Source organism: Microtus oregoni, unplaced genomic scaffold, assembly GCF_018167655.1.
Source record: "Microtus oregoni isolate MIOR12 unplaced genomic scaffold, Mior012 000025F_ref0000491, whole genome shotgun sequence".
Taxonomy (NCBI): domain Eukaryota; kingdom Metazoa; phylum Chordata; class Mammalia; order Rodentia; family Cricetidae; genus Microtus; species Microtus oregoni.
The window spans coordinates 36,156,174-36,175,847 of NW_024543084.1; the positions used below are offsets into that span (position 1 = coordinate 36,156,174).

The following is a 19,674-nucleotide window of genomic DNA, read 5'->3' on the forward strand; positions in this document are numbered from 1 at the left end:
TCTTTGTAGTTTAGGAGGATGGACCTCCGAGGCTCTGTGCCCTCATTAGGGATGTGGTGGAATATTCGGCCTGTGCCTGTCAATGGCCTGACAATGCAGCCCACGACCCATATGACCAGGGGTACTTTCCTCCTTTCAGGAGAAGGCCAGGATCACCTCAAGCACCAAGACTAGGAAGCCTGATGACGACAAGAAGACATGATTTCGAGTCTAGCATCTCTCATGCACTGCTTGAGCTGGAGATGAACTCAGATCTCAAGGCACAGCTTGGAAACTCAGTATCACCCACCACAGCCAAGGAAACTGAAGCTGGTGATGGTCAGAAAGCAATCCTTATTTTAGCACCAGTTTCTCAGAAGAAATCTTTCCAGAAAATCCAAGTCCGGATGGTTCATGAATTAGAGAAAAAGTTTAGTGGCAAGCATGCAGTCTTCACTGCTCAAAGAAGATTCTGCCCAAGCCAACTCAGAAAAGCTGTACAAAAAAATAAGCAAAAGCACCAAAAGCTGCACCCTGGCAGCTGTACATGACATCATCCTTGGGGACTTGTTCTTCCCATGTGAAACTGTGGATTCTCCGTGTGAATGCATGGCAGTCAGCTCCTAAAGGTTCATTTAGACAAAGCTCAGCAGAACAAGCAGAACACAGGCCGAAACTTTTTCTGGTGTGTATTAGAAGCTCCCTCCCTCTCTCTCTCTCTCTCTCTCTCTCTCTCTCTCTCTCTCTCTCTCTCTCTCTCTCTCTAGTGTTTTTCACTGGAACTTGCTCTGTCAACCAGGCTGGCCTCAAACACAGAGATCCACGTGCCTTTGCCTCCTGAGAGCTGGGATTGAAGGCGTGTAACACCTCCAGCTGTTCTCTCTTATCCAAATAAAAAGCTCCCTCCACAGCTCATAGGCTGGCCATTTCAGTGGATTCTTTACTACATCCTCACTTAAAATCATGTACATAAAATTTTAGTTGACATAAAGTGTAGGAACAAACTATATGTATACATATATATATATACATATACACACACACAAACAATAACATAAAGCTTATTTAACATCTTGGAGAATCATATTATCTTATTGTAAATTACCAAGAATGGGCTCCATACCTGTAACCTTTGGTTCATTAATACTAGATGAACCTTTGTCACCATCATCTCTTGACATAAAGGCAAGTTTGGGAGGCCTCCTTTCCGGTGTCATGCTCTCTGAAATAGTAAACATACTTTTTAACTATATATGGAAGAAACATAGTTTAGCATAAAAAACAAAGAAATCCTTTCCAACAAAAAAGGCACAATCTTTATAGTCTTACAGATTCTCTTTAAAGACTCCACAGTACTGAAAGGTAATTTCTCAGGTGAAAAAAAATCAACACTGTACTTAAAAATATAATTTCTGTAAGAAAATATAATCATCAGTTATCAAAAGGCTTTAATTTTTGAAAAGTTAGTCAGAAGCAGTCAATTTTATTTGAAGTTTTAAAAAGCTTTAAAGAAAACCTTATTCATACTTTTCGTCACATTTTCTAGATCAGCATGACCAAAACAACCCTACACATTACAGTGTTTTATATTCAAGCGTTTATGGAGGGTTTCAAGATAAACATGGACAATCTTGTTTACTGTAAAAACCGGAGCCTTTACATGCCCACGTGCCTGGATAACCTCTAACCAATGTGCTGCACTAAACTGACTTGATGAAACTTTCTCAGCCACCCAAGTATGCTGGATCAGTGTATTTCACAGAACACAGCTTGATAAAATCTTGGGTAGGAGACAAATCAGAGTTAGGAATGGACTCAGTACTAGTATGTTTCCACTTTTAAGCATAACATGCATTAAGAATAACAGATATGTATACAAACAAATGCAAAAGGAAAAGCAGAGAATTACACACAAATCAATAATGCAAGTTCTAGGACAGCAAGGACTTTCTATACAGAGAAACTCTGTCTCGGGTAAAAAAAACAAAGCAAAACAAAACCCAGACTGCTAACATATTTCAAATGTATCCTCAACCCTAATAACAGTGTAGTTGAAACTGTGTTTAATATTTTAGTTCAGCAATATTGTCATATTAGCTATGATCTATTCACTGTTTCCAAAATTAACAAATATTGATGAAAAAGCCATTTCCCCTTACATATTAAACAGAGGGTACCATTATAAAGAGGACTAAAATTATAGATTACCTTCATCAATATACAATGAATTTTTGGATTTGGATTGTTGTTGTGAGTCAACAGATGACCCACTTAAGGTATAAAATAATTCAGAACTGGTTCTACTTCCAGGGTCTGAGGTAGATCCTATGGAACAAGAAAAGTTCCTTTTTTAAAAAGCCAATATGTTATAAAAAGAAATTTTATAAATAAATTAACATGCGTATGGTAGAACAACTGCTCACACAACTAATATACATATACATAGTATTGTATTGTCTTCGGCTTTAAAAGTTTGGTAATTAGTCAACACAGAAGAGAGTAGGAGTAATAAAATTAATATAAAAGTTATCCGTTTATATTAAAGCTCTAAGAAACCATTCTGGTGGTCAGTGGTGACACGAGCCTTTAATCCCAGCACTTAGTAGAGGCAGGCATATCTGAGTTTGAGGCCATCCTGGTCTATTGAGCAAGTTCCAGGACACTACAGACTATCTAAAGAAATCTGGACAAAAAAAAAATCATTCCATGTAGTCTATTTTTCAATGTCAACTCTACTTTGATGAAATTACTGGCTCACGAATTTCACCTCTATCATTCATACCATATAACAGTGGTTTTCCACCTTCCTAAATCTGACACCCTTTAATACAATACCTCAAACTGTGGCAAACCCCAACCAGAAAATTATTTTCGTTGTTACTTTATTACTGCAATTTTGCCACTGTTATGAATTGTAATATAAATATCTTTCTTTTCCAAAGGTCTTAAACGATCCCAATAAAGGGTCATTCAAACCCCAAAGGGGTCACGATCCACAGAATGAAACCCCGTTGCAGTCAACAAAAGAACATCCAGCAGTGTTATAGAGCCTAGACATACACAAAGTTCTTTCACCAAGGTTTGTGAAGTGCATTCTATGATGGTCACATGATGTGGGATTCTCCTCCGCATGCTGTGAATACCATTGGTTAATAAAGAAATAGGCTTGGCCTGATAGAGTAGAACAGAGCTAGGTGGGGAAAACTGAATGCTGGGAGGAAGAAGGGCAGAGTCAGTGAGAAGCCAAATAGCCCCACAGGAGATGCCGGAACTTTACCCGGTAGACCACAGCCTCGTGGCAATACATAGATTAATGGAGATGGGTTAATTTAAGATGAGTTAGCCAGAAATATGCTTAAGCTATTGGCCAAACAGTATTGCAAATAATATGGTTTCTGTGTGATTATTTTGGTGCTGAGCAGCTGGGAACAAACAAGAGGTCTCATTAAAAAGTCACAGACACACACACACACACAAAAAAAAAAACTGCCGAATGATGCACTTCTCAGAACTCATCCCATTAATAAGTGGCTCATCATTATAATTTCCCTTCATAAACTTCAAATGTGATCATACAAGCTGATGAACAAATTAAGTTAAAAAACATTCAGGTTTTGGGTGGATATATGGATCAGGAGTAGAGTCCTATTTTAGTTTGTGTAAGATGCAAGATTTGAAGCAAGCACCAAAAAATAAAAATAAAAAAGTAATCTCAGTGTCTGGAACAATACCTGAGTAAAAAAGTACTTACCTAGCTTATAAGGTTCTGTTGACTTTGATCCCCAACATTACAAAAGAAATAATATATTTTTTTAGATTTACAATATAAACATCTTAGAATTTTATTAACACAATTTCTTGTTCTTTGTAGTTTAGGAGGATGGACCTCCGAGGCTCTGTGCCCTCATTAGGGATGTGGTGGAATATTCGGCCTGTGCCTGTCAATGGCCTGACAATGCAGCCCACGACCCATATGACCAGGGGTACTTTCCTCCTTTCAGGAGAAGGCCAGGATCACCTCAAGCACCAAGACTAGGAAGCCTGATGACGACAAGAAGACATGATTTCGAGTCTAGCATCTCTCATGCACTGCTTGAGCTGGAGATGAACTCAGATCTCAAGGCACAGCTTGGAAACTCAGTATCACCCACCACAGCCAAGGAAACTGAAGCTGGTGATGGTCAGAAAGCAATCCTTATTTTAGCACCAGTTTCTCAGAAGAAATCTTTCCAGAAAATCCAAGTCCGGATGGTTCATGAATTAGAGAAAAAGTTTAGTGGCAAGCATGCAGTCTTCACTGCTCAAAGAAGATTCTGCCCAAGCCAACTCAGAAAAGCTGTACAAAAAAATAAGCAAAAGCACCAAAAGCTGCACCCTGGCAGCTGTACATGACATCATCCTTGGGGACTTGTTCTTCCCATGTGAAACTGTGGATTCTCCGTGTGAATGCATGGCAGTCAGCTCCTAAAGGTTCATTTAGACAAAGCTCAGCAGAACAAGCAGAACACAGGCCGAAACTTTTTCTGGTGTGTATTAGAAGCTCCCTCTCTCTCTCTCTCTCTCTCTCTCTCTCTCTCTCTCTCTCCCTCTCTAGTGTTTTTCACTGGAACTTGCTCTGTCAACCAGGCTGGCCTCAAACACAGAGATCCACCTGCATTTGCCTCCTGAGAGCTGGGATTGAAGGCGTGTAACACCGCCAGCTGTTCTCTCTTATCCAAATAAAAAGCTCCCTCCACAGCTCATAGGCTGGCCATTTCAGTGGATTCTTTACTACATCCTCACTTAAAATCATGTACATAAAATTTTAGTTGACATAAAGTGTAGGAACAAACTATATGTATACATATATATATACATATACACACACACACAAACAATAACATAAAGCTTATTTAACATCTTGGAGAATCATATTATCTTATTGTAAATTACCAAGAATGGGCTCCATACCTGTAACCTTTGGTTCATTAATACTAGATGAACCTTTGTCACCATCATCTCTTGACATAAAGGCAAGTTTGGGAGGCCTCCTTTCCGGTGTCATGCTCTCTGAAATAGTAAACATACTTTTTAACTATATATGGAAGAAACATAGTTTAGCATAAAAAACAAAGAAATCCTTTCCAACAAAAAAGGCACAATCTTTATAGTCTTACAGATTCTCTTTAAAGACTCCACAGTACTGAAAGGTAATTTCTCAGGTGAAAAAAAATCAACACTGTACTTAAAAATATAATTTCTGTAAGAAAATATAATCATCAGTTATCAAAAGGCTTTAATTTTTGAAAAGTTAGTCAGAAGCAGTCAATTTTATTTGAAGTTTTAAAAAGCTTTAAAGAAAACCTTATTCATACTTTTCGTCACATTTTCCAGATCAGCATGACCAAAACAACCCTACACATTACAGTGTTTTATATTCAAGCGTTTATGGAGGGTTTCAAGATAAACATGGACAATCTTGTTTACTGTAAAAACCGGAGCCTTTACATGCCCACGTGCCTGGATAACCTCTAACCAATGTGCTGCACTAAACTGACTTGATGAAACTTTCTCAGCCACCCAAGTATGCTGGATCAGTGTATTTCACAGAACACAGCTTGATAAAATCTTGGGTAGGAGACAAATCAGAGTTAGGAATGGACTCAGTACTAGTATGTTTCCACTTTTAAGCATAACATGCATTAAGAATAACAGATATGTATACAAACAAATGCAAAAGGAAAAGCAGAGAATTACACACAAATCAATAATGCAAGTTCTAGGACAGCAAGGACTTTCTATACAGAGAAACTCTGTCTCGGGTAAAAAAAACAAAGCAAAACAAAACCCAGACTGCTAACATATTTCAAATGTATCCTCAACCCTAATAACAGTGTAGTTGAAACTGTGTTTAATATTTTAGTTCAGCAATATTGTCATATTAGCTATGATCTATTCACTGTTTCCAAAATTAACAAATATTGATGAAAAAGCCATTTCCCCTTACATATTAAACAGAGGGTACCATTATAAAGAGGACTAAAATTATAGATTACCTTCATCAATATACAATGAATTTTTGGATTTGGATTGTTGTTGTGAGTCAACAGATGACCCACTTAAGGTATAAAATAATTCAGAACTGGTTCTACTTCCAGGGTCTGAGGTAGATCCTATGGAACAAGAAAAGTTCCTTTTTTAAAAAGCCAATATGTTATAAAAAGAAATTTTATAAATAAATTAACATGCGTATGGTAGAACAACTGCTCACACAACTAATATACATATACATAGTATTGTATTGTCTTCGGCTTTAAAAGTTTGGTAATTAGTCAACACAGAAGAGAGTAGGAGTAATAAAATTAATATAAAAGTTAGCCGTTTATATTAAAGCTCTAAGAAACCATTCTGGTGGTCAGTGGTGACACGAGCCTTTAATCCCAGCACTTAGTAGAGGCAGGCATATCTGAGTTTGAGGCCATCCTGGTCTATTGAGCAAGTTCCAGGACACTACAGACTATCTAAAGAAATCTGGACAAAAAAAATCATTCCATGTAGTCTATTTTTCAATGTCACCTCTACTTTGATGAAATTACTGGCTCACGAATTTCACCTCTATCATTCATACCATATAACAGTGGTTTTCCACCTTCCTAAATCTGACACCCTTTAATACAATACCTCAAACTGTGGCAAACCCCAACCAGAAAATTGTTTTCGTTGTTACTTTATTACTGCAATTTTGCCACTGTTATGAATTGTAATATAAATATCTTTCTTTTCCAAAGGTTTTAAACGATCCCAATAAAAGGGTCATTCAAACCCCAAAGGGGTCACGATCCACAGAATGAAACCCCGTTGCAGTCAACAAAAGAACATCCAGCAGTGTTATAGAGCCTAGACATACACAAAGTTCTTTCACCAAGGTTTGTGAAGTGCATTCTATGATGGTCACATGATGTGGGAATCTCCTCCGCATGCTGTGAATACCATTGGTTAATAAAGAAATAGGCTTGGCCTGATAGAGTAGAACAGAGCTAGGTGGGGAAAACTGAATGCTGGGAGGAAGAAGGGCAGAGTCAGTGAGAAGCCATATAGCCCCACAGGAGATGCCAGAACTATACCTGGTCAGCCACAGCCTAGTAGCAATACACAGATTAATGGAGATGGATTAATTTTAGATGAGTTAGCCAGAAATATGCTTAAGCTATTGGCCAAAGAGTATTGCAAATAATATGGTTTCTGTGTGATTATTTTGGGGCTGAGCAGCTGGGAACAAACAAGAGGTCTCGTAAAAAAAGTCACACAAGAAAACAAACTGCCGAATGATGCACTTATCAGAACTCATCCCATTAATAAGTGGCTCATCATTATAATTTCCCTTCATGAACTTCAAATGTGATCATACAAGCTGATGAACAAATTAAGTTAAAAAACATTCAGGTTTTGGGTGGATATATCGATCAGGAGTAGAGTCCTATTTTAGTTTGTGTAAGATGCCAGATTTGATGCAAGCACCAAAAAATAAAAATAAAAAAGTAATCTCAGTGTCTGGAACAATACCTGAGTAAAAAAGTACTTACCTAACTTATAAGGTTCTGTTGACTTTGATCCCCAACATTACAAAAGAAATAATATATTTTTTTAGATTTACAATATAAACATCTTAGAATTTTATTAACACAATTTCTTGTTCTTTGTAGTTTAGGAGGATGGACCTCCGAGGCTCTGTGCCCTCATTAGGGATGTGGTGGAATATTCGGCCTGTGCCTGTCAATGGCCTGACAATGCAGCCCACGACCCATATGACCAGGGGTACTTTCCTCCTTTCAGGAGAAGGCCAGGATCACCTCAAGCACCAAGACTAGGAAGCCTGATGACGACAAGAAGACATGATTTCGAGTCTAGCATCTCTCATGCACTGCTTGAGCTGGAGATGAACTCAGATCTCAAGGCACAGCTTGGAAACTCAGTATCACCCACCACAGCCAAGGAAACTGAAGCTGGTGATGGTCAGAAAGCAATCCTTATTTTAGCACCAGTTTCTCAGAAGAAATCTTTCCAGAAAATCCAAGTCCGGATGGTTCATGAATTAGAGAAAAAGTTTAGTGGCAAGCATGCAGTCTTCACTGCTCAAAGAAGATTCTGCCCAAGCCAACTCAGAAAAGCTGTACAAAAAAATAAGCAAAAGCACCAAAAGCTGCACCCTGGCAGCTGTACATGACATCATCCTTGGGGACTTGTTCTTCCCATGTGAAACTGTGGATTCTCCGTGTGAATGCATGGCAGTCAGCTCCTAAAGGTTCATTTAGACAAAGCTCAGCAGAACAAGCAGAACACAGGCCGAAACTTTTTCTGGTGTGTATTAGAAGCTCCCTCCCTCTCTCTCTCTCTCTCTCTCTCTCTCTCTCTCTCTCTCCCTCTCTAGTGTTTTTCACTGGAACTTGCTCTGTCAACCAGGCTGGCCTCAAACACAGAGATCCACCTGCATTTGCCTCCTGAGAGCTGGGATTGAAGGCGTGTAACACCGCCAGCTGTTCTCTCTTATCCAAATAAAAAGCTCCCTCCACAGCTCATAGGCTGGCCATTTCAGTGGATTCTTTACTACATCCTCACTTAAAATCATGTACATAAAATTTTAGTTGACATAAAGTGTAGGAACAAACTATATGTATACATATATATATATACACACACACACAAACAATAACATAAAGCTTATTTAACATCTTGGAGAATCATATTATCTTATTGTAAATTACCAAGAATGGGCTCCATACCTGTAACCTTTGGTTCATTAATACTAGATGAACCTTTGTCACCATCATCTCTTGACATAAAGGCAAGTTTGGGAGGCCTCCTTTCCGGTGTCATGCTCTCTGAAATAGTAAACATACTTTTTAACTATATATGGAAGAAACATAGTTTAGCATAAAAAACAAAGAAATCCTTTCCAACAAAAAAGGCACAATCTTTATAGTCTTACAGATTCTCTTTAAAGACTCCACAGTACTGAAAGGTAATTTCTCAGGTGAAAAAAAATCAACACTGTACTTAAAAATATAATTTCTGTAAGAAAATATAATCATCAGTTATCAAAAGGCTTTAATTTTTGAAAAGTTAGTCAGAAGCAGTCAATTTTATTTGAAGTTTTAAAAAGCTTTAAAGAAAACCTTATTCATACTTTTCGTCACATTTTCCAGATCAGCATGACCAAAACAACCCTACACATTACAGTGTTTTATATTCAAGCGTTTATGGAGGGTTTCAAGATAAACATGGACAATCTTGTTTACTGTAAAAACCGGAGCCTTTACATGCCCACGTGCCTGGATAACCTCTAACCAATGTGCTGCACTAAACTGACTTGATGAAACTTTCTCAGCCACCCAAGTATGCTGGATCAGTGTATTTCACAGAACACAGCTTGATAAAATCTTGGGTAGGAGACAAATCAGAGTTAGGAATGGACTCAGTACTAGTATGTTTCCACTTTTAAGCATAACATGCATTAAGAATAACAGATATGTATACAAACAAATGCAAACAGGAAAAGCAGAGAATTACACACAAATCAATAATGCAGGTTCTAGGACAGCAAGGACTTTCTATACAGAGAAACTCTGTCTCGGGTAAAAAAAACAAAGCAAAACAAAACCCAGACTGCTAACATATTTCAAATGTATCCTCAACCCTAATAACAGTGTAGTTGAAACTGTGTTTAATATTTTAGTTCAGCAATATTGTCATATTAGCTATGATCTATTCACTGTTTCCAAAATTAACAAATATTGATGAAAAAGCCATTTCCCCTTACATATTAAACAGAGGGTACCATTATAAAGAGGACTAAAATTATAGATTACCTTCATCAATATACAATGAATTTTTGGATTTGGATTGTTGTTGTGAGTCAACAGATGACCCACTTAAGGTATAAAATAATTCAGAACTGGTTCTACTTCCAGGGTCTGAGGTAGATCCTATGGAACAAGAAAAGTTCCTTTTTTAAAAAGCCAATATGTTATAAAAAGAAATTTTATAAATAAATTAACATGCGTATGGTAGAACAACTGCTCACACAACTAATATACATATACATAGTATTGTATTGTCTTCGGCTTTAAAAGTTTGGTAATTAGTCAACACAGAAGAGAGTAGGAGTAATAAAATTAATATAAAAGTTAGCCGTTTATATTAAAGCTCTAAGAAACCATTCTGGTGGTCAGTGGTGACACGAGCCTTTAATCCCAGCACTTAGTAGAGGCAGGCACATCTGAGTTTGAGGCCATCCTGGTCTATTGAGCAAGTTCCAGGACACTACAGACTATCTAAAGAAATCTGGACCAAAAAAAAAAAAATCATTCCATGTAGTCTATTTTTCAATGTCACCTCTACTTTTTTTTTCTTTTTTTTTATTTTTTTTTTATTGCACATCACTCCTTTATTATACTGATCTGGAAAAGAAGATTTAGTATGCCCAAAACAATTTCTGGACCCACATGGTAGGGTCAAGCAGCTGGAACATGATTCAGACAGCGAAAGACAAAACCTTGGACATGATCAAGGGGCACTTCACCTCTACAAGACAAGGCAGAGGGGTCCTAACACACAGTAAGAGACACTCCTGTCCCTTGAGGACAAGGAGTTTATCCCACTTGATATGAGGAATGGCTTATTTTCTGGTGACCACATAGACTATTTCAATCACCACTAGAAACCTCAGAGGGATTTTTGTGTACTGATAAATATGTATGTACTTCTGTTTTTGTAAAAGTAAATGTAACACATAGACTTGACAGGACTGATCCCAACCTTCGGGGGCCAGCAGCTCCTTTAGGGTCAGAGAGGAAGGTAGTTCATCTTTTAAATGCAGGCTACTTTCACCTTCCACTGGAATGACTAAAGCCCCCAGTTACCTAACTGCAGAAGAGTGCAGGACAGGCTTCTCACTGGTCAGGCCACGGCATGGTTCCTCCCTGACCTCCTAAAGCAGACCCTTGTAAACAAAGGACTAAGAAAACTGTAATTACTACCTCTCAATTCTCCTGGGAGGGAGCCGTCCCTGGATGTGGACCAAGTACCTGCACCCTAGAGGTGTTACTCTGACTAGATTCTATGAAGGGAGTGGGTGCAGGGGATAAAATACTAAAACAAAATGGGAGCCACTGGTCCCCATCTGCAGCTACAACTTAAACTTAAGATCCTAAACATGGAGTCAGTGACGGGTGCTAGGAAGGGCGCAGGAGGCAGACAGGCAGGAAGGAGGGTCTCGGGGCAGAAGTCTGTCTGTGCGCCTTCACTTCTTGGCCTTGCCCTGCGCGGCCACAGCTTCCATGGCTTTCCGCACGATCTCTTCATCTCCCAGGAACTGCATGGGTTTAACGGGCTTCAAGTTCTTGTCCAATTCATAGACAATGGGAATGCCAGTTGGCAGGTTCAGCTCCATGATGGCCTCTTCTGAGAGACCCTCCAGATGCTTGACGATCCCCCGAAGGCTGTTGCCATGGGCTGCAATCAGGACTCTCTTCCCCTCTTTGATCTGGGGGACAATCTCTTCATTCCAGAAGGGCAGTGCTCTGGCAATAGTGTCCTTCAGGCTCTCACAGGACGGTAGCTGGTCCTCAGTAAGGTCTGCGTACCTGCGATCCTTACTGATGTTGCTGTAGAAGGGATGGTCAGGCTCCATTGGCGGTGGTGGGACATCGTAAGATCGCCTCCAGATCTTTACCTGTGCCTCACCATGCTTAGCAGCAGTTTCTGCTTTATTGAGACCAGTCAGCCCCCCATAGTGTCGCTCATTGAGGCGCCAGGTCCTGACCACTGGCAGCCACATCTGGTCAATAGCATCTAGGACTGTCCAGAGGGTCCGGATTGCTCTCTTCTGCACAGAGGTGAAGCAGATGTCGAATTCATAGCCAGCATCTCGCAACGCCTGTACGCCGCGCTTCGCCTCCTCGTGGCCCGCCGGGCTCAGGTCGGCATCGAACCAGCCTCTGAAGCGGTTCTCCAGGTTCCAGGCGCTCTCGCCATGCCGGATGAGGACCGGCTTGTAGGCAGCCATGGCGGTAGGCAAGGGGATGCAGCAGAGACTGAGGCTCGCTGAGATTCCGCTCACAGCCTGCCCCACACTCGCGCCTGTGCACTTGCACACGTCCGCCCCTCTCCCGTGCACTTTCTTCCCCGAAATCTTTCCACTCGCTCTTCCGACCTCCTGTCACCTCTACTTTGATGAAATTACTGGCTCACGAATTTCACCTCTACCATTCATACCATATAACAGTGGTTTTCCACCTTCCTAATTCTGCCATCCTTTATATATACCTCAAACAGTGGCAAACCCCAACCAGAAAATTATTTTCGTTGTTACTTTATAACTGCAATTTTACCACTGTTATGAATTGCAATATAAATATCTTTCTTTTCCAATGGTCTTAAACGATCCCAATAAAAGGGTCATTCAAACCCCAAAGGGGTCACGATCCACAGGATGAAACCCCTTTGCAGTCAACAAAAGAACATCCAGCAGTGTTAAAGAGCCTAGACATACACAAAGTTCTTTCACCAAGGTTTGTGAAGTGCATTCTATAATGGTCACATGATGTGGGATTCCCCTCTGCATGCTGTGAATACCATTGGTTAATAAAGAAATAGGCTTGGCCTGATAGAGTAGAACAGAGCTAGGTGGGGAAAACTGAATGCTGGGAGGAAGAAGGGCAGAGTCAGTGAGAAGCCATATAGCCCCACAGGAGATGCCAGAACTTTACCTGGTCAGCCACAGCCTAGTAGCAATACACAGATTAATGGAGATGGATTAATTTTAGATGAGTTAGCCAGAAATATGCTTAAGCTATTGGCCAAACAGTATTGCAAATAATATGGTTTCTGTGTGATTATTTTGGTGCTGAGCAGCTGGGAAAAAACAAGAGGTCACGTAAAAAAAGTCACACAAGAAAAAAACTGCCGAATGATGCACTTCTCAGAACTCATCCCATTAATAAGTGGCTCATCATTATAATTTCCCTTCATAAACTTCAAATGTGATCATACAAGCTGATGAACAAATTAAGTTAAAAAACATTCAGGTTTTGGGTGGATATATGGCTCAGGATTAGAGTCCTATATTAGTTTGTGTAAGATGCCAGATTTGATGCAAACACCAAAATATAAAAATAAAAAAGTAATCTCAGTGTCTGGAACAATACCTGAGTAAAAAAGTACTTACCTAGCTTATAAGGTTCTGTTGACTTTGATCCCCAACATTACAAAAGAAATAATATATTTTTTTAGATTTACAATATAAACATCTTAGAATTTTATTAACACAATTTCTTGTTCTTTGTAGTTTAGGAGGATGGACCTCCGAGGCTCTGTGCCCTCATTAGGGATGTGGTGGAATATTCGGCCTGTGCCTGTCAATGGCCTGACAATGCAGCCCACGACCCATATGACCAGGGGTACTTTCCTCCTTTCAGGAGAAGGTCAGGATCACCTCAAGCACCAAGACTAGGAAGCGTGATGACGACAAGAAGACATGACTTCGAGTCTAGCATCTCTCATGCACTGCTTGAGCTGGAGATGAACTCAGATCTCAAGGCACAGCTTGGAAACTCAGTATCACCCACCACAGCCAAGGAAACTGAAGCTGGTGATGGTCAGAAAGCAATCCTTATTTTAGCACCAGTTTCTCAGAAGAAATCTTTCCAGAAAATCCAAGTCCGGATGGTTCATGAATTAGAGAAAAAGTTTAGTGGCAAGCATGCAGTCTTCACTGCTCAAAGAAGATTCTGCCCAAGCCAACTCAGAAAAGCTGTACAAAAAAATAAGCAAAAGCACCAAAAGCTGCACCCTGGCAGCTGTACATGACACCATCCTTGGGGACTTGTTCTTCCCAAGTGAAACTGTGGATACTCCGTGTGAATGCATGGCAGTCAGCTCCTAAAGGTTCATTTAGACAAAGCTCAGCAGAACAAGCAGAACACAGGCCGAAACTTTTTCTGGTGTGTATTTGAAGCTCCCTTCCTACTTCTCTCTCCCTTCCCCTCTAGTGTTTTTCACTGGAACTTGCTCTGTCAACCAGGCTGGCCTCAAACACAGAGATCACCTGCCTTTGCCTCCTGAGAGCTGGGATTGAAGGCGTGTAACCCCGCCAGCTGTTCTCTCTCTTATCCAAATAAAAAGCTCCCTCCACAGCTCATAGGCTGGCCATTTTGTTGGTTTCTTTATTACATCCTCACTTAAAATCATGTACATAAAATTTTAGTTTACATAAAGTGTAGGAACAAATTATATGTATACATATATATACATATACACACACACAAACAATAACATATAGCTTATTTAACATCTTGGAGAATCATATTATCATATTGTAAACTACCAAGAATGGGCTCCATACCTGTAACCTTTGGTTTATTATGACTAGTTGAACCTTTGTCACCAACACCTCTTGACATAAAGGCAAGTTTGGGAGGCCTCCTTTCCGGTGTCATGCTCTCTGAAATAGTAAACATACTTTTTAACTATATATGGAAGAAACATAGTTTAGCATAAAAAACAAAGAAATCCTTTCCAACAAAAAAAGCACAATCTTTATAGTCTTACAGATTCTCTTTAAAGACTCCACAGTACTGAAAGGTACTTTCTCAGGTGAAAAAAAATCAACACTCTACTTAAAAATATAATTTCTGTAAGAAAATATAATCATCAGTTATCAAAATGCTTTAATTTTTGAAAAGTTAGTCAGATGCAGTCAATTTTATTTGAAGTTTTAAAAAGCTTTTAAGAAAACCTTATTCATAATTTTCGTTACATTTTCCAGATCAGCATGCCCAGCACAACCCTACACATTACAGCGTTTTACACTCAAGCGTTTATGGAGGGTGCCAAGATAAACATGGACAATCTGTTTACTGTAAAAACCGGAGCCTTTACATGCCCACGTGTCTGGATAACCTCTAACCAATGTGCTGCACTAAACTGACTTGATAAAACTTTCTCAGCCACCCAAGTATGCTGGATCAGTGTATTTCACAGAACACAGCTTGATAAAAACCTGGGTAGGAGACAAATCAGAGTTAGGAATGGACTCAGTACTAAGTATGTTTCCACCTTTAAACATAACATGCATGAAGAATAACTGATATGTATACAAACAAATGCAAACAGGAAAAGCAGAGAATTACACACAAATCAATAATGCAGAAAGCCAGAGATACAGAACTAAATTTTTTGATGGAAGCATTCCAAGTTTCACTTCAAAACACAGGTAAAAAAAATTTTGACAAACTTCTTTTACATTCAAAGATCTTTCTAACTATTAAAACCTGATAACACTCATCGGACACTCATAACACTGATCTAATAAAAACAGAGGAGTCAAGATGAAAGGCTTCCCCTCAGGAAGTTTAACAGCACATCCATGAAGTGCAATACAATTGCTGAGCCCATACCTGATAAAGGTGTTATCAGCCAAAACAGTATCACACACAGTGGAATTTCGAGGACAAAAAGAAAAAATAAGAAAATTTTTATGTGTTAAATATAAAAGGTAACAAAATAAAAGTCATACTGAATTAACTGTATGTAAATAATGCTTGATATCTTTTTATCATGACTGGAGGAGGAGGAAAATATATATTAAACTATATATCTTAAACACTTCAAAATATGATCAAATAGAATACTGAGATACCATTTCAATTAAAAATATACTGACTAACCATAATTTCAAAAATGATACAATGAAAGAAATACTATAAATGTTTTATGACATTACCATTCAGATATTTACAAATGTTATCTATGACAGTTTTTGTAGAAAAATAACCATCACTGGAGGAAGGTTCCTAATTAGAGCATATAAGCTGACTAAAGATTACTAATGCCCACTGTCAATTGTAACTGAGAGTTTGTAACTCCATTTGAAAAGAGAGCACAACCATATGGATACCACAATATATGTATATTACACAGGTTGGGTCTTATAACAAATGCAGCCAGGGGTCCTCCCTTTGTACTCTGTCAAGATGGCTAAGCAAATTATCCCCAAAAGGATGAGGCATGATGCCAGCTCTGCTAGTGATGCTGGAGGTGATGCTCCAAGTTCTAGGAGTGTGAAAACTGTAATTACCCTCCAAAAAGCCTTTAGGCATAGGGTCTGTTTGGATGGAAGCTTCATCCCAGCCCCTAGCATCCATATATCCAAAGAGTCTGGAATGTTCAGATGGAAGCTCTACCCCGAGCCTCCCCCTCCAATTGCCTCAGACCAGGCTCCACCCAAGAAAGCCCATCAAATGATGACCCCTCCCAAAAGATGACCATTCTCACAGGGTTTTTAAACTGCTCCCCACAGAACAAACATGTGGTTTTCTAGTCTTTCTTTCCCTTCTCCTCTCTGGAGGACTAGAAAGCCATCCGGGAGCATGCTATCTATTAAACCTGGGCTTTTTCTAATTCGTTTTGATTTGGTCTGATTTGGATTATTGTGTCAGTGGAAAGGGTTATGGGGTGCAGAAACTTTGCATCTGGAGGTTCCACCAAAGGGCTGTTTTTCTCACTGCCCGGGGCCTCGTGGTGGGAAACACCCTTCTCCCCTGCTCCTGCTCTCAGCCAGCTAAGATCAGCTTTCAACTGGGTAAGCTGTCGTTTCCAAGTCACTACCTTAGAGGCCCAGGGCCTCTTGCGATTCTCAGGGTATCCTGCCGAAGACATGGCCGTGCCAGGCTCCCAACCTGTTACCGGGACAAGAACCTGCTTTGCCCTGTGGGACCCCTTTTTCAGAAGATGTTCTGTTCAAGGGAATTTCCTACACCCCCTATTTTTGATCCAACGCTTACCAGAGTGGATGCACTGCACTCGGCTTTGGGTCCCGGCATAGACTTGCGAAATGGGCACCTGCAATTCAAAGCCTGATCCCCAAACACCATTGGACTGCCTTTTACAAGTCTTTTTAAATTGGGGCTGGCTGACACCAATGTCCTAAATGCCTAAAAATTTTTGCCGGCATGAGGACCAGTGGACAGAACTCCCATATGCCCATGGTTTCTGGTTACTGCAATCCCACCCTTCCTTCCCTCAGTGGTCAGTGTCTCACCGCACTTGTCTTAGTTACCAGGGGCATGGCACCTGCAGATTCTCGCCTATCTGGGAATCGGAATCCTGAAAGTTCTGCCCTGACCATGCTGCTGGAGACACTGGCCACTGCATATGCACGCACGCACGCACACACGCGCGCGCGCGCACACACACACACACACACACACACACACACACACACACTTCTCTTGCTGTTTGTCTGCATCTCTGCACTCCTGTCTCTCATTCCTGGCATGTGATCTGGTCATGCTGGTATTCTCCCTGCCACGGATCTGTTCCCCCTGCCCTACTACTCTGACTTGCATAGGTGTTCTGTCCTATGTTGGGTTTCTGTTCTCCCTTATAGCATCTGCTGATCTAGCCCTCAACGGGACCACCTGTGTGCTTGCCTGGCTCCTGCAACCTACTCCAGGATTTTAAAGTTGGTCAGCTGACACAGTTTCCTGGAAAAATTTTGTTCATCTCTTAATAAATACATGTAAATAATGTGGTCACAGTATGCTTGCTTTGTGCCTGTGTGCGTTTGTGCGCATGTTTTAAAATCTGTAAAACTTGTAACTCCAGATTACAACTGCTCTGAAAAAGTACAAACGCATAGATAACCACCATTTTGGTTAAGTTCAAAACCTCAGTCCCATCCTTATTAAGGCTACCCACATGCGCTGGTCCCACCAAGGAAATATTCCTCTCCCATATGCTTTGACTTACAATGTATTTCTGTATAATTCCTGTCCTGTTCATAAAAAACAAGGTTTATAACTATGCAAATTTACTGAGATATTAAGGCTTCACCTCTACATTCATGTACAAGAACACATGTTGCTAGCAGTCAGATTTTTTATTTTTATTTTTTTAAAAGATTTAATTATTTATTATGTATAGTGCTCTATCTTTCTGTATGTTTGCTGGCCAGAAGAGGGCACCAGATATTACAGATGGTTGTGAGCCACTATGTGGATGCTGGGAATTGAACTCAGGACCTCTGGAAAAGCAGTCAGTGCTCTTAACCTCTGAGCCATCTCTCCAGCCCCCAGCAGTCAGATTTTTTAACTTAAGAGTAAACCCCTTGATATTGATGTAAAACACTAAATTGTTTACAATGTTAAAACTTGGTTCTGCCTTCTACAGATTAGGATTATATTCTCTGTCTTAGAACCACAGCTAAAAAACTACATATTCCTTCTAATCTTCTTGCCTCTACTAACATTGGTAAGCTGTAACTGTTTGGGTAAACTATATGTCCAAATTTAACTTATATATGTCTAATTTAGATATCCCTGACAGGTAAAGGTACCCTGATCCTCAGGTGCCTTTACAGATCTGAGAATATGCTGCTGAGGATGTGGAAAACTGGGTCATTCATATATTTCCAGTGGTCATGTGACACCATACAATCATGCTGTAAAACAGTGTAGCTGTTTCTCTAAAATCTTACTGTAAATAGTGGTACCCTGTGTGGGTAGATCAAGTTCCTTTCAGAAGCCACAGTCTCAGCTGGTGGTGGGGTTTCATACCTACTCCCCACTCCCTACAGGCTGGGATTTTGTCTGGACTGAAGCTGCACAGGTCGTGAACACATCATCACAAATCCTGTAAGATTATATATACAACTGCCCTGCTGCATCCAGAAAATTCTGTTTTCTTGAAGTTGACCTCTACCTCTGGCTCTTAAGAACTTTCTGCTCTCTCTTCTGCAAAGTCCCTGAGCCTTGGTGGGAGGAATGCAAATGTACGTGCCCACTTAAGGCTGCAGACTCCACAGTCTCTTATTCTTGCACCTGAACCAGTTGAAGGTCTCTGTGTTGACATCTTCTGCAGGAAGAAGCTTTTCTTAAGGTTGAGATGTACTGGTCTATGGCTATATTATCAATTATATCAATTATATTGCTACAAAATTGTTACCATTTTTAAAGGTTATAAACCATGAAGACATGCAACACAAAGAAAAAACTGATCGGGAAGGATACAAAAAGAAATTATGAGTTTGGGATCAGCCTCAGGAGGAAAGGGTCCCACTAAATGACTTCCTTTTCAAATTTCTGTGAATGTGCACATACTGTGTAGTCTGAGTTGTTGTTGATAGTTGCATTATACTCTTAAGCTTCACAACGACAGACACAGCTCAATGCATTACTTTGATACTCAAAGAAATGCATGCTTTGGGAGTGTCACAAATTGGCATACTTCATCGCAACTTTACAAACCTGGATGTGCTGTCTCAGCAGCTTTAATGCTTTGAACCATCAGAAACAGCAGTGCAAAGAGGGACACTTTAACAGCGGGGTGAAGCAAACGTTTCCAGATACCAACAGGAAGAAATATTTCACTGGGGAGAATTCTTCCCAAATCTCACCAACTGTTCAGCTGCTCCAAAAACAATCTTTCCTACGTGCTAGAAATGTTAATTCTGTCCCACAAATGGATGTAATTGGGCAAGAAAAAATAAATAAACTAAGGAACTAAAGGAGACACTGTCACGCTTTTTCCCCTCAAGAAAAGAATGTTAATGATACAAAATATAGATGAAGGCTTATTCAAATATACCAAATTAATTTTCATTTAAATAATTTTACTTTTTAAAAGTCTATTTGCAAGCTTAATTTTGTTGGCAAATAC

The 19,674-nt window shown here is 39.9% G+C and overlaps 2 protein-coding genes across 2 annotated transcripts in view; both read right to left on the reverse strand.

The window, feature by feature from the left end:
- LOC121462694 (ubiquitin carboxyl-terminal hydrolase CYLD-like) overlaps positions 1-19,674 on the reverse strand; it is a 46,418-nt gene that overhangs the window by 17,900 nt on the left and 8,844 nt on the right. Inside the window, exon 4 of the mRNA XM_041674513.1 lies at positions 14,360-14,458. Coding sequence (XP_041530447.1) covers positions 14,360-14,458 — 99 coding nt within the window. The remainder of the gene's footprint in view (positions 1-14,359; positions 14,459-19,674) is intronic.
- LOC121462695 (phosphoglycerate mutase 1-like) lies at positions 10,388-12,022 on the reverse strand. Its single transcript, XM_041674514.1, has one exon. It carries the CDS (start codon positions 12,020-12,022, stop codon positions 11,258-11,260), a length of 765 nt encoding a protein of 254 aa, XP_041530448.1. The 3' UTR covers positions 10,388-11,257.

What these genes read in the sequence shown, in the direction of transcription:
- LOC121462695 (XM_041674514.1), bottom strand. Translation starts at nt 12,022, where the DNA reads ATGGCTGCCTACAAGCCGGTCCTCATCCGGCATGGCGAGAGCGCCTGG.